This window comes from Amblyomma americanum, chromosome 1 (assembly GCF_052857255.1).
Source record: "Amblyomma americanum isolate KBUSLIRL-KWMA chromosome 1, ASM5285725v1, whole genome shotgun sequence".
NCBI classification, from domain to species: Eukaryota; Metazoa; Arthropoda; class Arachnida; order Ixodida; family Ixodidae; genus Amblyomma; species Amblyomma americanum.
Window position 1 is genome coordinate 495,811,174 of NC_135497.1, and position 25,749 is coordinate 495,836,922.

General features: G+C 42.3%; 1 protein-coding gene across 1 annotated transcript; it reads left to right on the plus strand.

The window, feature by feature from the left end:
• The first annotated feature begins 125 nt into the window (after window positions 1–125).
• On the plus strand, window positions 126–25,749 carry LOC144127744 (uncharacterized). The gene is made up of 4 exons (XM_077660644.1): window positions 126–140; window positions 1,906–2,088; window positions 10,160–10,294; window positions 25,690–25,749. Exons 1-4 carry the CDS (start codon window positions 126–128, stop codon window positions 25,747–25,749), a joined length of 393 nt encoding a protein of 130 aa, XP_077516770.1.

Below are 25,749 nucleotides of genomic sequence, written 5' to 3' on the forward strand. Positions count from 1 at the left end.
TTTGGGCGTTTAACTGGTTGCATTTGCACATTTCTGTGTAATTATTTTTATTTTTGTGGTCTAGGTATTTCATAAATATTTACATTTTGCTTCACCATAATAATCACCAAATGTTGTAGCACATCATGCTGCCAACAGAGGTAACCTCTCGGCTAGCAGTAGTTTTTCTTTCCCCTTAGAGGGACCACCAGAGGCTTTAGAGTATATTCATTCAAGCCACAGTGGCCCCCTTTTCGGTGAAAATAGAGCAGGATGAAAAGCCATACGCAGGTCTAAATCAGCTTACAGCAACCTTCTCTGGTCTGCATTGCTAAAGCTGTGTGGTTTACAACAAAAATCCCATCCATGATGAATCCTTCCTGCATTGTGAAACAGTGAGTATGCTACAGTGTCTACTTTTCATTATCTGTAATATCGAGATTTAATATCCATACATGCCAACATTACTCTGCCCAGTGATACATTTGCCTCACCCTAAGCCCGAAGCATAGCATTACATACATGGGCATGCAGGTGCAACCTACTTGGACCCTATCGGCAGCATGTGGTTGTCTTTCCTTGTGTGTTCTGTCACGTTACGTTACGCAGTTATCCTACATCCAAAAAATAATTACGCTGTCACTAATTTCTCAATACAGTTTACAACATTAAAAGAATAACTAGAACAGTATTCCCCTATGCTTTCCTGGACTTTATTGATCGTTTCTTGTGTACATATTAATGAACCAATCATTTCCCTTCCCTTGCTTGCTAAAAAGCCTAAAGAAGGTATCTAGTTTGGCACCCTTGATGCCATAAACAGGGATAAAAAGGTTCAACATGCGAAGTGCACGCTAGCAGAGGTACACTTGATAGTAGTAGTGCCATAGCCTCTTGCTGTACTACTACGTAGTTCTCAGAGCAGCGAGAGCTACAAAGCTCCATTTGGTCTGCTGAAGCTGAGCTACCCAACCTGCTTTGGTGGCACTCATGTAAGTAAAGAATAATACTCAGGACATTCATGAGCTAACAAATTATAATTACAGCAGTGGATATAAACAAGAGTGGCCCATCACATGCATTTTGTTTACGCTTTCTGTTGTATTCACATAGGGGCATCTTGGTAAAAGGGGGGGGGGGGGGGGGCAGAATGACATTTGCATGCTTTTGTTCCCAGTGGCCACATGTTAAAGCTGTCATTTGCCCATGTGCATAATTAATAGAATAAATCTTAAAATAATGTTACTTCAGATGGCACAACAAAAGTTAAAGCATCAAGGTCAAGTCCATATTAATAGAGTGCTATGTTAAGGTTCAAGAATAAAAATGTTGATATTTATTCATTATCATTTCTACTGCGATATTTGGCCGCTTGATTTATGGCTGGATAGGAGAGGATAAAAGCACATACAAACATTAGTGTCTCTTAGTTGTCATTGTTGCTCAGTTTCAAAAATGCCGATTCATTACACCATTCAAAGCCCAACTACTTGTCAGTGTTTTTGCCGCACATAAGATGAATGGCTGTTTGCTCCCCAGTCAAGGACAAAAGGAATGGTGTCTTAAGCATAAGCTATGACCACTAAACTTCTTGCTCTTTCTGCTGGCATAATGAAATATTAGCACCACATTTTCATGCCACCTTTTTAAAAGCTTCATCAATAAAAAATGGATAAGAAATCTTACTTTTCCAGTTTACCGCTGTGCTAATATTTTAGGCATATAGTTTAATAAAATCATGAAAAGGGGCATCTGGGCAGTCAAATTCAATTTTTACAGAAAGTCTCTGTGTCCTTTGCACCTCAAACTTTGCAACACAAAAGCCTCAAATGAAAAGCAATGTAGAGACTTCATACCATTTAGAATGAATAATAAAGTTGTTTACTTACAGCAACGAAGGTGCAAAATATTGCTTATATTCTGCAGGCACCGCAAGCATTTATGACGGATAATTCGGCAGCTGAGAAAGCTGCTTTGCAAGCAACATGGCCTGAAGGCAAGCAGCTCCTTTGCCACTTTCATGTGGCTCAAGCCGAGTGGCGCTGGCTACATGCATCACGCGACACCAGCAGGGATGACAAGCGAGATTTGATGACTACATTCCAGAAGGTGAACGCAAATGAAGCATGCATTACTTTTAGTTTTGTCAATTTCTTCTAGAAAATAATTGGTCAGTGATGAGTGATGCAAAATGCCGGCTGTTTGAATTCCTACAATAAAATAACATGAACTATGTCAGACATATAATGTCCAGTAACGAGTATTAAAGGAATGTGCATGAATGGCTCGGAGAACCCAGTGAAGGTACTTCGGTGGGTGCCTTCAAAGCAACACATGACTGCATCATGGGAGCTTCAAAGAGCACATGTTCGTGAGAATGATCCCTCTGAAACAGTATGAAATAGTTGCACATTTTATCTGCAACACTGTAGGGTGTTAGGCTTCTGGAACACTACACATGGCAAGTTTTTCTTTCTCTTCTACACAGATTTTTTTTAAAAACCCAGAAAAAAAACATTTCTGTGGTCTGTGAAAGTGGATTGCAACGTAATATAAACATGATGTCAATTACAGAGTGAAGTTAAAAGAATTCGACTCATACTTTTTTGGTTTGCTAAGGCATAGAGAGATGGTGGAATTGTAGAATTGATGGCTATAAACTCTGAAGGCAAGGCAAGTTCATAAATTTCTGGCATTAGCATTGTGGTGGTGTTGTGTCTGTGCTAGTAAGCTCTCTGTTACAGCCTGCCTTGCTTTCAGAATTCTCTTGTGTCACAGATAATTTTGAGATTATTTGTCTGCAAATCAAAGACGCTGTAATTGCAACTTGTTATCGCCCTCCGGATGGTTCTCTCCTTGAATTTTTTCGGTTTTTAGATAATATATTGTCATTTTTTAACCTAAACAGATACAATGTGATACTTGCCGGTGATTTTAATGTTGATATGAGTAGCAATAGTATGAAGAAAACAGATTTTGAAAATGTATTGCTATCTAATGGCTGTATAAACCACATTGTTTCTCCCACACGACTAACGTCGTCCACGCAAACAATTCTAGATTTAGTAATAACAAATTATGATGCTAACCTTGTCAGTTCCGGTGTTCTTACTTACCCTATTAGTGATCACTTGCCTGTGTTTTGTAGCATAAAATTTAGTACTCGGGGAAACTTCCACCATAAAGTGTTTGATCTTTTTCAGCCTGTTACACCTACCCTCTTAGAAGCTTTTTATCATGAGTTGGAAACAGTTTGTTGGGACAACGTCCTTCAGGCAACAAATGCGAACGTAGCTTATGATACCTTTTTGAGTTTGTTTCTTTCGGTATACCAACGTCACTTCGTATTCCAACGCCACACGGGTAATAAGAGATGACGAAAACCTTGGGTGACAAAGTGCCTATTGAAGAAGATTGAAAAGAAAGAACGTCTGTTTAAAACATTTATGCGAACTCGTACAGCATCTGATCTCGTTACGTTCAAAAAATTTCGTAATGACTTGACTAAGCAGCTAAGAAAAGCAAGAGAACTCTACTATCAGAATATGTTCGGTTCCAACGTAAAGCGCACTGACCTAATGTGGAATAACTTAAATGCACTGATGGGTCGGAGCGAGAAAAAACATAGTTGAAGAAGTTTTTCACGAAGGACAATTATTAAAAGGAGAAGAAATGGTAAATATTTTTAATGACTACTTTGTTAACAGAGATTTTACTAAAAACCAGACAACATCATACAAAACTTTAGGGCAGAAAAACTCTAGCACAATATTTTTTGAACCAACAGATGCAAATGAAGGGTGTTCTCTTTTTTTTGAGTTTAAATAATTCTCATAGTGTTGATGCAGATGGTATACAAATAAGACCTGTCAAGTATGTGATACGTATAATCAGCCCCATTCTAGCACATATTTTTAATCTCTGCATTTCTACAGCTGTTTTTCCAACAAAAATGCAAGTCGCCCGTGTGATAGCCTTATATAAGAAAGGTGATAAAAATGATGTATCTAACTACAGACCGGTGTCAATTCTTCCTGCCTTTTCGAAAGGTCTCGAGAAAATCATCCTAGATCGAATATCGCGCTTCTGCAACAAGCATAATATAATAACTACTTCGCAATATGGCTTTAGAAGGGACAGGTCTACAGAGCTGGCGCTGTTGGACCATAAGGAATATATTCTAAAACATTTTGAAGAGAAATGTATTGTTATCGGTATTTTTGTTGATTTTAGCCAAGCTTTCGATTATATTAGTCATACTATCCTTTTTGAAAAACTGCATCATTATGGTATCCGGGGACATGTTTTGGCCCTGCTCCAAAGTTATCTATCAAGTAGATTTCAATATGTCGACATAAATGGTTTCATTTCTCACAGAAAAAAAATAATTTCAGGAGTCCCACAGGGTAGCATTTTAGGCCCTGTCCTATTTAATTTGTACATTAACGATATTGTACACATCTGCTGAGATACCAAGTTCGTTATATATGCCGACGACATGAGTGCTTTGGTGCCATCACGTTCTGAAGCTGAAGGAATTACTAAAGCAAATATTTTTCTGCGCAAATTGGACTCGTGGATTTCCAGCAATCAATTAAAACTTAACGCAAACAAAACAAAGGTGGTAATTTTTTGACCAAAAAGTAAACAAATTTCGTTACAAAGAACCGTAATGTTTAGATCCGCAGCCATTGATGTGGTAGATACTGCCAAGGTGTTAGGGGTATATTTTACTTCAACTTTACAATGGAATGATCATGTAAACAGTCTAATCAGCAAACTGAGCTGCATAACTGGAATTTTAAATCGCAACCGCTATACTCTTCCAAAAAAAGTTAAACTAATGGTCTATAACGCTTTCTTTGGGGAACATCTGGGGAACATCAACAAAAACTAATCTGTTGAAGCCTGAAAGGCTACAGAAAAAAATAGTACGAATAATTGAAAACGTTGAATACACAGCGCCTTCTTCAGATATCTTTTCTTTGCTTAATTTATTGAAAGTAAGAAATATTTACGAATACAAATTATGCAGGCAGTACCGTTTAAGTGTCCAACGAGCGAGTACAGTTTTTACTGAAATGGCTGAACTAAAACCCAATTATCCCATCTACAGCACCAGAACACCAGAACGATGGAAAGTTCCAAAATGTCGTACTGCCTATGGACAACAAACACTCCGGTATAACCTTCCACGATTATTGAATGCTGCAGAAAAAGAAGGCACTGATGTATCCAATATGTCTCTTTCAAATATGTACAAATATTTTGCTACTCATACTCTTTTTTGTGAATGAACGCACAGGTCTTTCTTTATGTTCAATTACATTGCATTGTTTACTTTAAAAAAAAAAATGTTTTTCCAGGAGTCCAAACCCAGTGTTCTATTGAAACTCTTATTTAGGCTTATTTTATTTTGCGATGCGATATAGTGCTGTTTATTTTTTTTTTTCCTCTTTGCAACAAAAAAAAAATGTGTGTCTATTGTCCCGCTCTGCTGCTGTATGCACTGAAGGGGGCGGAGGATTTTTCAAGCCACAAATGTACGGCTTTTCCCTCCGCCTCCTTCCACTTCTTTGTGGAGAATAAAACTTGTATGTATGTATGTATGTATGTTCATGATATCAAAGATGAAATCAAGCTCGCTATTGTGCTGAAATCAGTGACAGATCTGCAGCAGAAGTAGTATAGCATCATTTCTTGGCATGGGGGCAGGGTTTAAAAGCATAAGAACGAAGCAGATTTTCTAGGGCACTGGGCCGTTGTCTCATTTCTTTGTGCCCCTAGAAGAAAATAATGATTTCATTAAATTAAATGAGAATGCTCTCACAATCATGTGCGCCTGAATGATTGTGACTGCCGTGAAAACATGCTGTAGATGTAGCGAATATTGTGGATTTTTTTTCATGCACCAAAGGAACGGTACCAAAGAACCCCATTTTCTTAGCCACGTGCCCTTCTTGCACATATCACTATGATGTGAAATTATTATAAAGTATTTTCAGTTGTTACCACTGCTCTCTGTTCATACTTCACTGAGGAGGGTTACAACTGTCAGCAGCTACCATACCAACAAACAAACCTAGCTGCCCCAATGCAGTTTTATAATAGAGGAAACTGGTATACTATATCCAAGTAATGAAACAGTTGCACTGAAGATATGATGGCTTCCATGTCATAGTTGCATAAACAAGTTTTAAATTTCTACTTTACAAGGGTAATCCATCAAATCCCTACTACATTTGGGATAGGCAGAGCTCGTAAACGATGGCAGTGCAGTAACAAATGGATTATTTGAGCACAGTACCACATAAACTAAAATATGTAACAAGAAGGTAGCAAACATTCTGCGACTTTTTCATCAACCTGCCAAAAGTTTGGGCTGGGAGGTCTGGCCTATAATTAAGGCTGACTTGTCAAGCATTCAAGCATTGTGTTCTGTTATGTAGTCATAAAATAATGATTATCTGCACTCATTACAAATGCAAGCTTGCATGTCTATTTATAGTTCACCGTCACAGCTTACAAGAAGCATTGCGGAGAGGAGGGAAAAGAATGCATAAAATTGGTCAAATGTCACAAAGACGCAGAGATGAGAAGAAAAATGTAAATCATGGTACTGGATGTCCTGAAGTGACACATGGACTACAAGGGGCACTGCAGTGGAGGCCTCCACGTTATTTCATACCGCCTGGGAGTTCTTTGATATGCACTGTCATTATATAGCACATGGGTATTTTTGTATTTCACTTCCATTGAGAGAGAGGGAGAGAAGGAAATGCAGGGAGGTTAACCATATGTGAGTCTCCGGTTTGCTACCCTACACTGGGGATAGGGGTTAGAAAGATGACAGAGAGGAAAAAAAAAAGGAACGTGCACACGTGGAGACACACACACACTAGGCGTTCCAGTTAGTCTTTCACACAGGCCGGTAGATTGTAAGAAGCGCAAAAGCGCTTGCACGGCCTTCTTCTGCGACGGTAGGTCCTTTCGATGTTGTAGAATTCTTTTTTCGGATAGCGGTTGGTCGTCCAGTTGGTCAAATTCGTGGCTAAGGCATGCCCTCTGTGGACTGTACTGCGGGCAGGAGCACAATATATGGCCAATTGATTCTTCATGGCCGCAATGGTCACAGGTTGGGGTGTCGGTCATCCCTATGTGGAAGGCACCGCGGGTATGATCAAGCTTGCAAGCTTACGTTTGACAGCCAAAGCCACTGGGTTCGCAAGAGAAGAGGCAAGTCAAAAACACCGAGTATAATACAAGGCGTGCTGCAAGTAGAATTAAATGAAATCAATAACTACATGCTTTTCGAACCACCAGAGCAATAAAATCGGACGCAACACATTGAACACAACACCCATCATAAATTCAGTGCATACTGAAATGAATAATAGCTAGTGTGTTTGGAGATAGTGGCTAATGTGCCTGGCAAGCAGTTCCAAGTACGGAATGTCTCTGACAGAAATAACTGCATACGTGTTATTAATTGAAGAGGTACATCAAGTTTGTGAGGATGATGAACATTACATGAATGTAAGTGCCATGAGCAATCAGTGGTACCTTTAGGTGGTTTTAATAGAGTGAGAAATCTTCTGAAAAGATTGATTTTAAGAAAAACGTGAGAAAAACGTACATAGTGACATACCATGTTTAGAGTTTGTTGCATATTTGTAATGTTTCTGCTATGCTGCTAATTACGCACATTAAAGTAATTGATTCTGTGTGTTCACTCCAGCTTTAGTTAGTGAAAATCTGCTTGCGTAGCTTTTAGAAAGAGGATTCTAAACAGGGTTGGACGCAGTATATACTATAGCTGTCATTGTTTTGAGTGATGTTGATGTGAGCAATTGTGTGAAGCGAGCATATGGTGCTATGTTATGTAGTTAACATAAGTTTTCCAGAAAAGGTTATTGGTAGCATAGGTATTAAAGTATTTACATTCTAGAATGGGGCCATGCAGGCTATTGTTAATATAAAATTGTCATGCGGTGGTGGCAAGGAGAAAGGTGAAAGAATGCTTTGGCGGAAAACTGTTGATTAGGCAAACTTGTGCCCACAAATAAATAATGAATCAATAGCTATAATGGCAACAAGTTTGTGCAATATGGATTGAAAATACCTGCTGTTCTCAGTCGTGTGCAGTTTGAAGGTAACAGTGAGGTTTGGACGTAAAGCGCCCAAAACACCCACACAATCTTAGACATTGTAAAAAATGCAGCGTACGATAATTAACATATCAGATGGTTAAGTCACATCTTCTATAGCATAAAAGGGGGCAAACAAACTCAGAATATGAGAATGGAAACACCACTTTGGTGAAATATTTGGGACAAGGTGATAGTTCATGGAAAATTGTCATTGCTACATGTTTAGCAGCCCGATATTGAGTAGCGTCAGAAATGTTAGTTACCTTGCAACATCAGAAGCATAAGTCGCAGATGACACAAAGACAGATCACTCAATATAAATTTTTATGCACAAATAGTGCCATTACAGGAGGCAAATATTGGTGTGCATTCGTCATGTGTTTTATAATCTCTTTTGCAGATTATGTATGCATCAACTGCTAATGACCTGAATACTGCCATAGCGGAAATGAAGGCCAAGTCTCATAAGGGCTACGTAGCATGTGTTCTTGGCTTCCTGGAGCGCAATGCAGAATGGGTGCTTCTGTACCGCTCTGGAATGCTCACAAGGGGCCACAACACCAATAATTTCGCTGAAGCATCCATACGGGTCCTTAAGGATGTGGTTCTGGGCAGGCATAAAGCATTTAATGTTGTCGCCCTTGTGGACCTTATCACAAGCTTATGGGAAGGTCACCTGCAGAAGAAGCTGCTGAAGCACGCTTACAACCGTGTACCAAGCCACAAGCTCCTATACGACAAACTCCTCGAAAGGATGCCTGAAAATGCTGCTGCAAGCATCCGCACCCTTGGCAGCAATCTGTTTGAAGTTCTCAGCTGCACAGAGGATGGCAAAATCTATGAAGTGTGGCAGGATGTTGGCACTTGCACCTGCCGAGCTGGCCAGCAGGGGGCATTCTGCAAGCACCAGGCACTCGTTCACAGCACCTATGGGGGAGGATTCCCGAATGCTCCTATACTTAGCACTCAAGACCGCCACCAGCTCGCATGGCTTGCCCTAGGTGACAAGTGTCAAAATCCTGCCTTTTTCCGTGACTTCCGTGAGTCTGCATGGGACCAGCCAGGGAGCGGCTCAGGCGAGCTAGGCAATGACCCTGTCCAGCCACAGCCACAGCCTTTGGTGCAAGATGCTACAAGCTTGCCCCAAGACACAATGGAAGTTGAGGAGCAGCTTGCTGTTGCAGGGCCAAGTTCCAATCATCAATGCCGTGAGGTCTGGGGCACATTCTTTTTTTTTGTGCATTACAATATATGAGTTTCAAGTCTGGCTGCATGGCAGTTCCCTAAAGCAGTATGCAAGGTTCTCATTTAAGAGGAGCTGAAACCTCTCTCTGTCCTGCTCAAAACTGTAACTGGACTCGCATTAACCAACCCTCTCACTATGCTACTACACCGATTTCAGCAATGAACAGAGCTTTCAAAGGCAGCATTGGTCACAGAGTAGAAGTGTAATGTGAAACTTTCCTCGTAACCAGAGTGCATAGCTCTTTCAGTATTTCTTGCTTCTTATTGGAAGTTTTCTGTGGTACCATGCCTCACAGGCATGTTGAATAATTCAGCGAGTCCAAAAAACTGTTTATTTGTAAAAACGATTGGCAAACAGCTTACTTCTCTGTGTTCGCGCATTAAACATTTATGTACTTGATGTATGTAACATAACTTTCATGACATGAGCATTGTTAGTAGTGCCAAGTATATGAGGATGCAGGTTTATTGCAAGATATGCTCCAGCTTATCTTTCCCACGCTCTCATTTGATGCAGTGCATTGATGTTCTACTTTTCCACAATCCATCATGTTGGCACCTTGCAAACTTCCACAGTGCAATTTGCTTTGTAAATTATAGTGCCCATATCGGAATAACCTAAACACATGGCCATTATAACCAAGGGCAGCTGTAAACAATAAGATGAAAGGACAAAAAGTACAGAGAAGTGAGTGGGGTGCTAGAGGTACATTGCAAAAGTCATTACAGTTGGTACTTTAGTGCCTCACTTCACAGATCTCTGAGCTATTTTGGGTTTTTCACAGGATGCTGCTGAGGTACTCAAGAACATCACAGAAGCGCTGTGGCGGCAATACAGTTTGGCTGCAGATAACCCATTTTATCTCACCCTGCTCCAAAGAGACCTGGCACTGTTGAAGAGAGCGCGCACAGAGCCTCAAGTAGTTGCGATGCATCTTGCTTCAACAGCAGCAAAAGCAAGTTCACTGAGGTGCGGCCGCATCATCAAGGTGCAACCAACTGGACTAGCAAGGCGCCGTCCAGGTGTCACACGAGGCGCAGCTAGAGTTCATGCCGGTCGGCCTTTGAAAACAGCTGGCAGCAGGAAAACAAAAAGCCTTCACAGCTTGCATCTGAGTGTCAAGGATGCGGTTCCTCATGCAAAATCGCATGGAACTGGACATTGAACAAAAGGGTGCTCTTGTGCAACAGCCACTTGAATTGGGTTTGTTGGGCTAGCTGTGGTGTAAATCACAAAGAAAACAGCACGAAATATGGGTACAAAAGAGGAACAAACACGACAGGACCAGCGCCAACTTACAACTGAATTTTATTTTGCGTAAAACTTGCACTTTTGTAAGCCAACACGCCGTAACAACCGTGACAAAAAAGGTCCCGACAAATGGTGAACTCCAGTTCTTCGATCTTAGGATACGGTTTCTTAAGATGACTTGTGTTGGATGTATAGTCCACATTCAAAGAAAGGTTTGCTCTCTTTTTAACAGTGCTCATTCGAAGCTTGTGAAACGGCGATTGTTTAGAACTCTTTACAAGCGGCTTTGAACAAATCATGCCCCCATATGACCTCGTCAAGTTTCAGCGCTCAAGTTCAGCAGTTAAAAGAAGCAGGGTACCCTTCTTGTGTGGTTTCTTCCGTGTGTGAAGCCATTCTGCAGAAGTTGAAGCAAGGTCCTGAAAGCAGAGATCCGATTTCGTCGTGTGGCTGTAATACCGTACATCCACAAGGTTTTGCACAACCTTAAAGTAGCAGGCAGACATAACGTTCAGGTCACATTCTCAGCCCCATGCAAACTTTCTAGGCTTTGCGCCATGAATAACTGAGAAAAACAACCGGCTTGTACTGTGAAACAACAAAACAAGTTCACACAGTGCAGAACTCTGGTTGTTTACCAGATTCCCTTATGCTGCGGGCTCATATACATTGGCCAAACAGGTCGATGTTTCAATGAGCGTGCCACTGAGCACTGCTGAGACCTGCGAAATAAGGAAGCTTCCCAGTGGATCCCTGCAAAGCTTGCAGGAATTGCCGTCCTGAGTTCGAGAAAACTATCTTCTTGAGGAGTGGAAAGGACAGAGTAGAGAGAGATGATGGAAGCCTTTTATATCAGGAAAGAAGGGAGCAGATGCGTCAGCAAGCCATCCATTACGCTTAGCAACGAAGAGTTCACTTTGCTAGAAGGAATTTTGTAGGTTTATTGTTTTTTCATGCACTCCCTACAGCATTGGGTGCTATTCTTTCTGACGAAGTGCCGTTGTTTGCGCAAATTCCTGTCTGCTTTTTGTGCCTTTGACGGAGACTTTGGTCTGAACCTGTTTTTGACTTTCTTCCCTTTTTTTCCATGTTTTTGTTGGCCATCGGATATCATTCATATGGTTGCCGGTTGACCGGCTCCAAATGTTAAAGGTTTTCGCACTCATCACGCCTTTCGCCGTCTTTTTTTACCTTTGACGCAGCTTTGGTCTTAAATTTTCATTCTTTTCCACGTGTCCTGTTGGTCATCTGGTGTCACTCCTCATGTAGTTGTATAGTTTTCGGTTAAGGGTTTGCGTGGTCATGATCGTTTGATGTTCATACTTGTGCAGAGCTGTTTGTTATATTTTTCTTCACGTCCCTTCGGTTTTTCTTCCAGATGGCCATGATAAAATGTTACTTGGTTACTTATCCTGCTTCATGTATTAGATCCCTTTCAGTGATCTGTTGTACGGCGTGAGTTGGCTTCGTGACTTTGCAAATGCGTGAGTGCACGCTTGTTACGGTGTGTTGGCTTACAAAAAGGCAGGCTTTGCGCGAAATAAAACTCAGTTGTAAGTTGGCGATGGTCCTGTCATATTTGTTTCTCTTTTGTCCCCGTATTTCGCGCCGTTTTCTTTGTGAATCATGAACCAACTAGCCCAAACTAGAGGTCTCCTTGTGGTGTAAGCTTTGTCAAGAAGTTAGCCATACCCAGAAAGCACTGTAGGTCTTGTTGGCCAGTTGGCTAAATGTTTTGCATGAAAGGTTTGACCTTTGTTGTATCTGCTTTGACTCCATCAGCAGACACCACATGGCCAAGGTAACCGATCTTCGCCATTGCTGGCTTCAAATTGCAGATTGTGGGGTTTAATGTCCCGAAGTGTCACTCGGACAATAAGGGAAGCCATAGTGCAGAGCTCCGGATTAATTTGGAGCAACTGGGGTTCTTTTGTTCTCTCACATTGCACAGCACACAGGTGCTTTTGTATTTTGCCTTCATTGAAATACAGCCATTTAAGCCAGCAGCCAAATGCCGAAGCCTCTGAGCCAGTGTAGCCGGTCCCTGCTAACTTCAGCTTATCTGAGTAACGCTGATCCACCATTTAAATTTGACAGCAAGGTATGAAATGTCAGCATTCAGATGTATGGATGTTTGCCTCATTCAGATTTCATGGGTCAAGGTAGATCTGAACACAATCATCTTTTTTTATTCAGAATTGCCAATGGGCTGGTTCAGCAACTTGTGTGAACACTTGTTTTTTTCCCTGGGTTTGCATTTCTTGATTTAACTCACCATTCATGTCTGATGAGAATCCATATGGCACCAAAATGAATATTCCGAACTTTTGTCCAGTGCTACTTTGTACTCTTCATGCAGAAGACCTGTCCCTTCAACAAGTACATCGCTGTAATGCTCAATTATGCTTGCCAACTCTTCATTTCTGGCTTTCATATCAGCTGACCCACAGTGAAGTTTGTCGAGGTGTGGGATGAACTTCAGTCTCTGGGAGTCACATTACCCAAACGTTACTGCACTTGGCAGACTAACAACAAAGAATTCAGTTGATGCACCCGGTGAAATCCACTAGAAAGAACTCTCCCTGCAATCGTGCTACTGCATTAGTGCAAGTGATTGCACTGTCATTAAGGCTAATTAGCACTGGCAGGTAGGACAAACAGTGAATGCATCTAACGAAGGGGGTGCACCTTTCAACAATGTTCACACCAGATGCAAATGTTCAAGGGCTAGCAACATGATGCAGTTGAAAAGGGGTTTAATGGCCCTGAAAGAACCAGGCACTGAACGGTGTTCTTCTGGCCGTCGGCGGTTGTTCTAGAGCCAGCCAGTAGCGCACGCTCAGCGATAGCACTGCCACTACCGCGTTGACAAATCTTCGTTGTTACACAGTGTAACAGCTGGGTGTGCCACACGTGTTGCATTGGTCTTTGAAAGCTGGCACAGATGTGGGCCTCTGTCGATGAGGACACTTTGAAACGGTTGGCAGCAAGCAAGCACACATTCGGAGTTTTCGCCTAGCATGAGGTCAGAAGCTTTTGGTCGGTTACAATGTGGTGCGAGATCCTCCGACCTGGGTGCTTGCATTTCTTTGACGTACAACATAGCTGTGCTCCCATGCAGTGGCTGATTGCTTTCCATAGGACAAGTGTCTTTTCATGCAAAAAAAACATTCGCAGAGTGCGGTGTCACCGATTCCATGCCTACACGGTTCGTAATCATCTCGTTGTGCATAGTGCTGATTTGACCCTCTTCTACGTTAACAGCTTGCATGAATCTGTCAAAAGCTTGGCTTGTCATTACTTCATGTGGTGCAATACTTCGATGCATATGTTGTACTGCAGTTCCTTGTGAAATGCTGATCGAAGCGATTCAGGACGTCTTAGATTTTTTGTTGCGGCACAGAAGTGTGAAGGTCTCATACTTTTGTTGGAGTTCCAGCTGTCTAACTAGTAACAGCAGAGCTATCTGGCTCCGAGTTTTATCTTTGTTCTTGTACCCTGTCACTCGCTTGTAGATGCTGTACCTTTGTTTCGAAAATCCACCACTGCTGAAGCTTGACCAAAATAACTGAACTGGTGGCAGATGCACCACCATTGCACAAGGTAACCAGAAAAGTTTTTACTGTTCTTGACATCTCGCTACAAAAATGAGCACTGATATGGAAATAACTGACTCGTGTGCTGAAAATGTGCCTGGGGTGCATGCAGAAACACAGACCGTGGCTAATACAACCGAATATGAAACCATTGCAGTGACGGAAGAGAAACGACAGAGGCTGCTGTACTCATTGCTTGTTGGCATGTGACGGTGTGTGGAATACTCACTTTCTCAACCTGAATGCCTTTCCAATGTAGTGGGGGCAAAATCTTGCAGTTTACCCAGAAATGCGGAAATGTATGGCAAAGTGACATGAGAAGTTGTCTTTTTCTATGGGCACATTTAGTATTGCGTCATCCAACATGTGTCCAGTGAGTGGGATGCGCAATGAAGAAGCATACCTCCCAAGCTGAATTTTTGAACCCAGAGCCTGGCAGTACATTTAATCAGAGCATTATTCCCAAACACTTGACATTCTGTGCCTTGATTTACCTGCTCACAGCTGTATCTTAAAAGGAAGCCAAAGAATGGATGACCCCAAATAAGCTGTTTTGTCAGCTCCATTTCCCTTTGCCACTGCTCAAGCTATGGCTGCTGCGGGGATGCAACATGCATGCATCTGGCACAGCCAATGTTCCCATTTCTTACTGCACATAAGTCATTTATTTCCTAATCAGTGTTAACTTTTTTCATGCGGCATCAAGAACGGCACAAATTTTTTTGGCTAGTTCATACAAAATATTCTCACGGACTCTGTTCATCCCTTCTACCATGCCCATCGCCACGTCTTACGTTTCATCGCCACTGTATTTTACAACCTTTGTCCGTAAAGTTTCGAGACTGATTTATTTTCTCTATAAATGATTCCCCAAAACAAATGTTGATGCGTATGTGTAGCGCCATCTTTTTGGACTAACCTGAGCTATTTATGTTAGTTGCTGTGGCGGCCACTAGATGGCACTACATGTAGAAAAATACGTTGTCGCTAGTCTGTGCATTCTACTGTGAGTGAATGTGGAGAGATAGACGTCCACCTCGAACAGCATTTAAACATAAAATTCTGTGTGAAGCTTGGCAAGACAGCCACACAGACGTATGAGCTCCTTCGTGACGCTTACGGCAATGAGACATTATCGCGGGCACAAGAGGTTTGTTTTGGGGAGAACATCCGTGGAAGATGACACAAGGCAGGGGTGCCCTTCAACCTCATGGAATGTAAACAACGTGGCTCGGATCAGGGAAATCGTACAGGAAGACTGCACCATTACAGTCCACATGCTATCAGATGCTCTCGACATTAGTAAGACAACATGCCACCAAATTTTGGTGAGAACTTGGGGAAACGAAAGCTGAATGCCAGACTTGTGCTACACTCCCTCACACAGGACTACGTAGACGGACACGCGGGCATCAGTGAGCGCTGATTTGTTCTCGGAGGTAGAGAAAGATGCTGCATTCGTCGAGAGCATCACTGCAGAAGATGAAACATGGTGTTTTCAAAACGATCCTCAAACAAAAAGGCAGAGCGCCGAATGACAGTCCAGAAGCTCTCCAGCGTAGAGGAAGGTGCGGCGACAGAAGACCAAAACAAAGACGATGCTGATAGTTTAGAAGACCAAAACGACGATGCTGATAGTTTTTTTTTTCAATGCCACAAATGTCATACATCATGAGTTCGTCCCACAAGGGCGGACGGTGAATCAGGAGTTTGAAATCCGCGTGCTCCAACACATGCGTGATGCACTGCAACACCGTCACCCTGACTTATGGGCATCTGGACAATGAAGCCTTCTTCACGATAACGCAAGGCCGCACACTGCTCTCAGCGTGACAAAATTTCTCAGCAAGCACAGCATTACTGTACTTCCCCATCCACCATACTCGCCTGACCTCTTCTCATATGATTTTTTCCTGTTTCCTCGTGTGAAGAGAGCCCTAAAAGGTCGCTGGATTGGGAGCGTGGAGGCCATTCGACACGCGACGACAAAGGAGCTGACAGCCCTGCCAAAAGAAGCGTTTTCCAACTGTTTCCAAGATCTCAAGAAGCGTTGGAAGCTGTGTATAGACTGCAAGGGAGATTATGTCGAAGAGGTGCTGCACAAATGATTTCAATGTTAAATGCATTTTTTTTAATCACTCGGTTTCGGGACTTTACGGACAAAGGTTGTAGTTCGCAGAATCGGGACGATCGCTCGGGAGCCCTGGGTAGTGTCATGGACTAGACGACAAAGTGGGCAGTGGCGCAGCACGGAGCACTCGCGCTAGGCCCACCGCCGTTAAATCATTCCATCGCCATCTTTCATGTAGTCCTGTTTTCATTGGCTTGCCATCACGTAACAATATGCTCACTGCTGGCAGAGAGACTTTTGACACCAAGTTGTATATCGGTTGTACATGGGTTGCATACAGAGTTGTAATGTTGGCCTGCATTAACATATACACACAAGGTGCATCACAGAGCAGCCAACTTGGTTTATTACTGGACAGAGTTTTTCCTAGTGTTTGCACGTCAGCTTACTTCTGGCATTACCCTCATAGCCACATGTGGATAGCATTAGCTCCTGCTGTATGCGACAAATGAAACATCAAATAAGATGCATAGTAAGTAGGTTTTTCAAAAGCCGGCAGGAAGCATGTGTACTGCAATGTGCCCTTTGATGACCTCAACCATCCTCTGTCTGAACTGGTGTGAGCACATTTATTATGACCAGCAGTTAGCAGCTGGCTTTTGTTTGTGCAGTATGCAAGATCGTGCTTTCCAACACCATGTGCGCATCTTTGCAATGGCTTCATGTTGAGCAAGATTTGAAACCTTAAGTAACATGTAGATGTTCAACTTTTTCTTGCACCTCTGACCTCAACCGGGTTTCGCCTCCGGAGCAAAAAAAATGAAGGGCATGAGGAATCTCACAATGATATTCAATACCTTTTGTTGATGTAAGTCACTGCTTGTACATAGATAATAACAAATTGTAAGGAAACATAAGAAAGTCACTAATAACAGTCCTCTTGTTGAAACACTGGCAAGCACCGTGAGGTTTTCCCTCCCGTGTTCACTTTGTGATTATCAAGAACCATCTGACCAACCTCTCTCTACCAAGTGATAAGCATGGGTGCTCAAAGGTCGAAGCAGTATTACGAGGCTGTCTCACCTTAACCAGAGCTCCACATTTCGCGGCACCAACTTTGCGGAACTAGCACAGCCACACTGGACAGACCTGAAGAAACGCTCGGCGCAAAATTTGGCTTCTAGCCAGAACCGAGTCTAGCGACAGCAACGGACCACGTCGGTGAAATCAATATGCGTTCACAACACAAATCTTAGTGGTGCGTTTCTAAGAGTACAAAAGCATGCGGAGGCTAATTTCAAGCACATTTGTAACGAAACGCCTCGTAGGTTTGAAGAAATGGCTAAAAAAGTGAACTAACCGAATTTGGTAGAGCACCGGATGCGAGATTCGTAGATCGTGGGTTTGGATCCCGCCGGCGGCATGTGGCTTTTTTTCTTCTGATTTCTTATGATTACCTTACAGCGATGGAATACATTATTAATCTCTCATTGACCAGCACCACAAATTCATTTTTAAAACAAATAGAAACACTCCCCTATGCGCCTTGGTTTCAGTGGTTGTTGCTTCCGTCATATGTCTGTCCTGTAATCGGACATTTCAAATAAAAAGTTGGCATCAGAAGACCAGCACTGCTACTAAGAAACATTGCTAAACAAATGTTAACGTGTAGCACAGCTATACCCACACCAATTTCAAAGAATAGCGTCTTCGGGAGAAGTAAAACAAACCTTCCCGAACTAGGCCATCGCCTGGTCCGCAGCTCCACGGACAAACGCATCTTCTGGGCGCGGCCATCTTAAAAACTAACGCTTGATCAAAAAAAAAATCCGCCGAATTTAGTCATGTGCAACTTTGCCGAAACGCACTAAAAGCAGTCATTCATCTTGTGTAGTGTGCTATAAGAAGTTAACAATAAAACAAATATAAAAAATTTGAAAGTAAATAATTATTTCACGCAAGATAAATCAACACTTGTCTCACAGTTAATGAGGCAGCGGCAGTAGCAGTGACAACCGCAGCATGGCGGCCTGCATTGGCAGAAACTTCGCTCAGGATTAATATTACAGATATAGAGCCAGCACTTTCAACATTCAGAGACGCTTCAAACCTCGGCAGTGGATCATGGCTCGAGTCTTCGAAGGGAACGCGAAAATAACGAGCAGCGTGGGCCCGATGCGCTCCACACAGCAAGAACGAAAGATGGCCCATCGCTTGGGACATCAGCGTTGCTCATGACTCAACACGTCTGCTGACGAGACTGTAGATAACCCAACCTTTCTGAAGGTACCCGCTGGGCTGGAAGAAGGGGATTGTGCTTTTTTTTTTCACATGTCTGCGACTTTCTTTCTTGGCGACACTTAGCGGAGGTGCGAGTGCTGCCATGGGTTTGAGCAAGTCTTGAAAAGCTGCATTTCAAAATTCGCAGACAGAAAGCTGACGATGAGCACAACGAAACCATTTGCTATCGTGGCTACTCGCTCGAGGTAAGCTTGAATTTTACGCTGCTGACTGAACTGTTCAAATCTATTTTTTCGTCTAACTTTCCTGCATGTTAAAGGTAAAAATCTAGAGGCCAGTTAATTCAGAGAACGAGTTATACCTCAGCGACGATTCAGCGTATCTAGTCAATAAACCGGAAATTTAGCAAAGGCCCACTGCGGGAGTAAAATGTTTCTATCCAATGAATCTAACATTTCTAATGCTGTCATTATATGGCAGTTCCATCGACTTTGTATTTCCCTCATACCATGGCATCATGAGAAGTGGCTCACTCACTTCACACTCTTGTCCACTTACAATTGCTCATCCTCAACCTGACTACGCCCACAGCAGGATAAATGCTTCTCCCATATCTCTCCAATTAACCCTGTCCTGTGGGCCACGGTTCCTATCCACGCAAACATCTTAATCTCATTCGCCCACCTAACTTTCTGCCGCCCCCTGCTGTGCTTGCCTTCAATTGGTTTGTTCATATGGGAGGTTGTGGCCAAATACTGCACAAGGGTGGCGAAATCCTATTCTGGTGATGGAGTGCGTTGTCGGTTCTGGTCACCGAGGTCAGGCCGCACCCCACGACTGATAATGCAGTTCCATCGACACGCGGAATTTTTTTTAAAAAAACCGATCGAGAATTGCGCGGCACAGGGATTTCAACCCCGGTCCTTTCACTCACTCAGCTCACTCGCTTTCACGCCTACCTGCCTTAACATCTACTTATGTACTCATGTTCACATCTGCTCTCAGACATTTACGTTCGTTCGCTGTTTCGTTGTTTGCTGACAATGGAAGAGATGAGATTATTGCCACGGCCGACGACGCACGTGGCTCGCCTAGCATCATTAAGCTTGGCACCAGCGTAAGTGGAAGACAAGACACAGAAGAGGCACGCAGGACAATCGCTGACCCGTGTGCCTCTTCTGTGTCTTTTTACTTAAGCTGGTGCCAAGCTTAATAATGAATCACCTACTCGCTCAACTTTCTGCATTACTTGAAGTCCCTTAGCGTAGCCTGGGTTGCACAGATGTGGTGGTGAGCCGCCCAAGGCTGTCAGGTTCCTTGTCCAATTTTCACAGTTTTGACGCTCGAATGAAGTGGTCACTTGTCACGCATCTTCCATGGCCCGAACCAATGTTATGCATGACTACTCCCGCATTTGCTGCTAAGACGATGGGTGCCTTGCCTGCTTACGGCAGCTGAGATGCTTAGCTGCGCTGGTTTGGACTGTGGGGTTTAACAGCCCAAAGCGACTCAGGCTATGAGAGACACCATAGTGGAGGGCTGTGGATAATTTCGACCACCTGGGGCTCTTTAACAGGCACCGACATTGCACAGTACACGAGTGTAGCGTTTTGTCTTGAAATGCTACCGCCACTGCCGGGATCAAACCCACATCTTGTGGGTTAGCAGCAGAGCACCATAACCACTGAGCCATCGCGGCGGTGAAACCGAAACAGGTGAGAGTAGAAGGTTTTAGTTTGGTTTTATAGGTTTAACATCCCAAAGCTAATCAGGCCATGAGGGTCGCTGTGGTAGAGGGCACCGAATAATTTCAACCACCTGGAGTTTATTGACGTGCAGAGACATTGCACAGTACATGGACCTCTAGCATTTTACCACCATCAAAATGTGACCACCACAGCAGGGATTGAACCCATGTCAGAAGAAAATCAATTATATATTATATAGCAGTCATAGGCAAACACCACATGGTGATCCATATACACTAATGTTTGGTGCATCATTCGAAAGAAGGAAACACAGCTGCAGTTGCGAGCCGAATAAGCTTTGCATTATTGCATTTGTGTTTAGTAGAGCCACAAAAGAGCGAGTAGGTGAAAGATGTATGGGTAGTTTCTTCATAATTCACATTAAAGGGACTGAAGACTAACCAAAACGTGTCTTGAGGTTGTGGTGGAAATGATGTGTTGCCTCATGTAGTAGAATTGAGCTTTGCAATATGAAACAAAGATTTATATTTTTAATTTTTTGTTGAAAATTGCATAAAACAAACAAATGCCACTTGCAGCGAGACCTTGCTGCTATATCAGTGTATCCCACGATGTGACCATATCTCAGTAAAATAATATATTTGTTGAGCGTAGAATTTGTTTTCTCTCTCGGGAGTGTTCGTCATATTTTATTTTAGTTTACGCTCTCTCGAATGCGTCCTTCGATGGAAAGGAACCCTCCCTTCGCACTGCCAATGAGGTGCTTCAAGCTTTCGTCGCCAGATGCCGCTAAAGTGTTCTGCATTTGTTGGTTGAAGCAGTAAAAAAATTTTTGTCGAGAAGGCGCACATCACTGCGCCATAACAGCTTTTGGTACGGAAACTGAAATGGATGCTGTTCTATAGAAGAAAATGGTAAAATTACTGTCTGGCAGTTGTGATCTTCACTCACTGATCATGGTTTCCAGCTTCTTCATGATACATAAAAACTAGTATTCGGTGATCAAAAAGCTTTCAATTACAATCTTCTACAGTGTTTCTGACAAGTGTTGTGAAATTGAGTACCTTAGAAACACGTTTTCCATTGTGATGAGAAAAATTGCATGTTTAAAGTTCAGTTGTTGGCATGCTTACAGATTGAGAGACAGGTAGAGTGCTGGGAAGCATGCAGGTTCTGGATGCTTGACAATATCATACTGAGGACAACTCTGTAATGCATATGACTCATGCGTCACATACTCTGTGTGTATTTGACAAGGTCTAGATCACATGAACTGTCAAGAGAAGCTGCTGTAGGCATGCTGCGCCAATGGTGTTTATGCTGTAGATCATCAGGTGTCCCAAGTCAAGCAGCCAACAGGAGAGGTGTCCTAGAAAGGAGAGGGTGATTGCAGCCCTTGCAAAACTCCTGAGAATGGTGTTGAAGAGACCCAGAACTCTTCATCAACACCAGCCAGCAACACTCTTGATGGTGCCCCATCACAACCAGTGGCTACCAACGAACCCAACAGACATTCCAAAGTAATGCAGGGGGCCCTTTCAACCTTACCACACTAAGCTGCCTACACCCTGAGTAAGGAAATTATTTGCAGAAATTCTGCCCAGGATGGTATAAAGGGCCCTACTGGCTTTGGTGCAGCACTAGAAAGAAAAAGATATGGCGCGTTGCTTTTCTTATGCAGCTTTCCCGGCACAAAAAGACTGCTTTATATTTTGTACCCACAGGTTGCAGAACATGCAAGAAAGTATCGGAGCCATTTAGCCGTTTTCACCCTGGTGTCCTCACGTGACAGCAACTATTTTTTCATGTCCTATATTCACGAGTCACTGAGAACAAACTTGCAACAGGTACCGAAAAAGCCGCCATGTTTATATGCGGTCCACATTTCATGCTGTTGTACTTTTTGCTGTGCTTTAAATTGACAACAAAGATGGGGCATGACATAAATCAACAATGTTGTGAGGTGCAAATGTTCCAATATTGTTTATACTCTAAATAATAGCTTCACTATGCTAAGAATTTTGTACCTTTTCTTCACCCTTACTGACACAGTAACCGTACCATAGAGTCTTCTGCCTGACAATAGCAACAGTATAGAGGACCATTGTTTACCGAACCAGAGAACAGGTCAGTCAGACAGAAGCTGACAATATTCAACTCCTTGTGCAACACGGAACAGAGACATTGCAGAAACTTGCTGATATGCTCAACAGTATGGAGTCGATAGAGCATTCACAGTTCAAGACAATACGATATCTTAGAAACGGCACAAGAGCAAGCTGTAACAGTTGCCATCATAGAAGAATCGATTAAATTTTTATCAGGGCAGTACGATTACATCATGGAAAAAACTGCAGAAAATGAAAAAAAACATTGCAGAGCTTTGTAAACACATGTGCGAACTTCACGAACAACTGGATAAAAGTGGCCATGAGACGAAACAACTAAAGATAGCTGTAAATGATGTTAAACAGTATTCATGGCGCAAGAACATTGAAATATGCACGGCATCCCTTTCAGGGAAAATGAAGATATCTTCAGTGTTTGGGCATTCCTTTCACAAAAGATTAGTTTGCCCACACCATATTCCGAGAGTGTCAATGCTGCTCACAGGCTAAAAGCTAAAGAAGAAAAAATTCCAGTATTGATCCGCTTCAATGATCGAAATGTTCGCAATTCATGGGCCGCGAAGAGAGATTAATTAAAATCGGAAGACATCTATACATCATCGACAACATGTCTCGTCATGTTCGGCAGTTGTGGTGGGCTGCAAAATCAAAAGTGCGTGAAAGATTTCAAATTCACGTGGACAAGAAACAGCAAGGTCTTCATGAGAAAGAAAGAGGGAGACAAAGTCATTTGAATTCATTCATTGATGACTTAGAGGAAGTGTAATGGGTGCACAAATTTTACAGACCTATATGGATGGCACGTGTATGCAAAGCAGTTTGCGTTTGAAGAAGGGTATAAGAAATGCGTCGATTTACTTCATGTCAATATAAGAAGTATTCGTAAGCATTGGAATGAAATTCTTTTACATTTATCCGAGAAGCCAGAGCCTCTCAAGGCGCTGTAGGTACCTTGAATAAATAAATAAATAGCGTTGACAGAAATGAATGCGGATGAACCCACATGTGAAACATGAGTTGTCAGCTTATCAGTCATATTACTTTTGCCGTGAAACTGGTCGAGGAGGCGGCATTCTGCTGTACATTAGAAACGAATGGAATACTGAACGCACCGCCATACCTACACAACACATGGAAACAGTGATTGTAAATATAACGTCTGATGAACACACTTTTGTCATCTGTGCAGTTTACCATCTGCCTAGCGGGCCGATAGGTGAGTTCTTGTTCGAGTTTGAAAAACTTCTGGGAAAACTTGACCATACGGACAATTTAGTGTCTAGCAGGCGATTTCAACATGTGCATTAGGAATCCTCACAAGTGCGTCGAACTTAATGGCGAATTAAGGCTTCATGGACTGCGATGTGACAATTGTTGCATCCCAGTTCCTTATACCCACCCTGTCGAATATCTGGGTCTGTGCATAGATGAGTTCTTTACCTGGGATGAACATGTCATATACATTTGTAAAAAGTTAAGGCAAGTTGAGGCATATATATACAAATTACGAGGAGCAACTGTCAAAACATGTTACAATGTGTTTCAGTCTGTAGGCGGAAGCATCCTATGATCCGCTGTAACAATCTACGGCAGCTGCTCTGTTACTCAGCAAACAAAAGTTAATGAACTGCTGCGTAAGATTTCCAGAAATAGTGTGTACGTGACACAACTCAATAATAGACAGAATGAAGATATCATGAATAATTTAAGCCTATTGAATTTAAGACAGATATTAGTATGTAATTCTAACAAATTATTATGACATAAGTTTCCAAAGAACCTGTGAGCAAAGAACACTAAGGCCAAAGGAAAGACTTATGGTGCCACGAGTTTATACTAATTATGGGAAAAGAACTCATAGGTATTATTTACCACAGTTTAACAGCTTACTTGACGAGCTCCTGTGTATCAGCGACAGAAAAAAATAAAAATTCCCGTTAAGAAACTGGGTGCTTGTATAACGGGATTTTTCCTTTTACTTTTTTTCCTCTTTCACTCCTGCTTGCCATATTTGTGTTTCTTAAAGCTTTGCCAATCTTTTTATGTTGCTCTTTTGTACTTATTTTATTCGTTTATTTCATTTTCCTTATCAGTCTCATGAGCATGACTGTCTTCAGTTACTTAGAAAATGAAAAGTGCACTTATAGAATTTGTTGCATTTAAGGGGCAGTGTATCGTTGTTTTCTGCTTTCTGGCTCTATTACTCGGCAGAACTGCGTGTGAAAATTGTCACTACTTTTGTGATGGTTTATTCTTGTACTTCTGCATATTGTTACGTCTTTGAACTCTGTACAAGAGTGTGGCATCACTTTTTTGAGGATATACTTGCCCGTTTTTTTTTAATAGTGTTGATTTATGAGTCAACTTAGTATATTTGTGAGCGTTTCGTTGTCCGGTGTATGGTGTGCACTGCTTCTGCCGGCCCACCCACAAGCACCAACGTGTTTAGGTGCGGCAGAAAAATCTATATGTAAAATTGCGGACAATAAAGCTTCTATTCTATTCAAATCTATTCCTGAAAGAAGGACACCAGAGCTTGCTGGCTATCGTGTTATTCAAGTGAAGTGAAACGGGAAGGGGGTGGTTCTTGACAGTTTCATTTTTAAAGAAGTGAAATTGCGCCTGCGCCTTTATGTCAAAGTGAAAAGATACAGGTATATATCTGCGGAAGCTCTCTGTGGAATAGTCAGAACCCGCACTTGATTACATAAACCCCGGATGTAGTGCATATGCTGGCACCAACTGATGCTGTCTGGCAACATAGAAAGCACAAAAGCCCATCATGTTTTTCACTGTGCCTATGGAAAAGGTCAGTCCTTTGTGCGTCTTGACAGAACAAGGATGTTTGCTATGACCTTATCAGCCACTGGCCATTTGTGGAAAACACCTTTTTAACTGCAATTTTTTTAACTGCAAATTAAAGACGTGTTGATAATACAAGGTGTAATCAATAAATTTCGCTTCTTGCCTTGCAACTTACTAGTTGAAAAAATTGAAGGAAGTTACACTTAAAAGTAAGTTTGCAATGAATTTAGTCCCAACTTTTTGACAGTCTCCACTAGTGGTAGTAACTACTGTTACTAGTGCATCTGTTGACTACACTAAGTGCACACTGCATAGGTGACCTATTCATAAGATGAAAAGTTCGTAGCCTTCAAACTTTCCTTCATCCTGGGGAAGCAGACGAAAGCCCATTGGCACAAGGTCTGAGCATAAAGTGGGTGAAGCAAAGCACGTGCTCTTATCCTTTTAATGCACAAGTGGTGGAAGTGTACTCCTGTTGCTAGGGGCTACATTGAGAATTGATGTGCTCATAGGAAGAGGACTGTGCATCTGAGGAAGAGGAGCAGCCAAATACTCTAGTGACTGCGGAATGA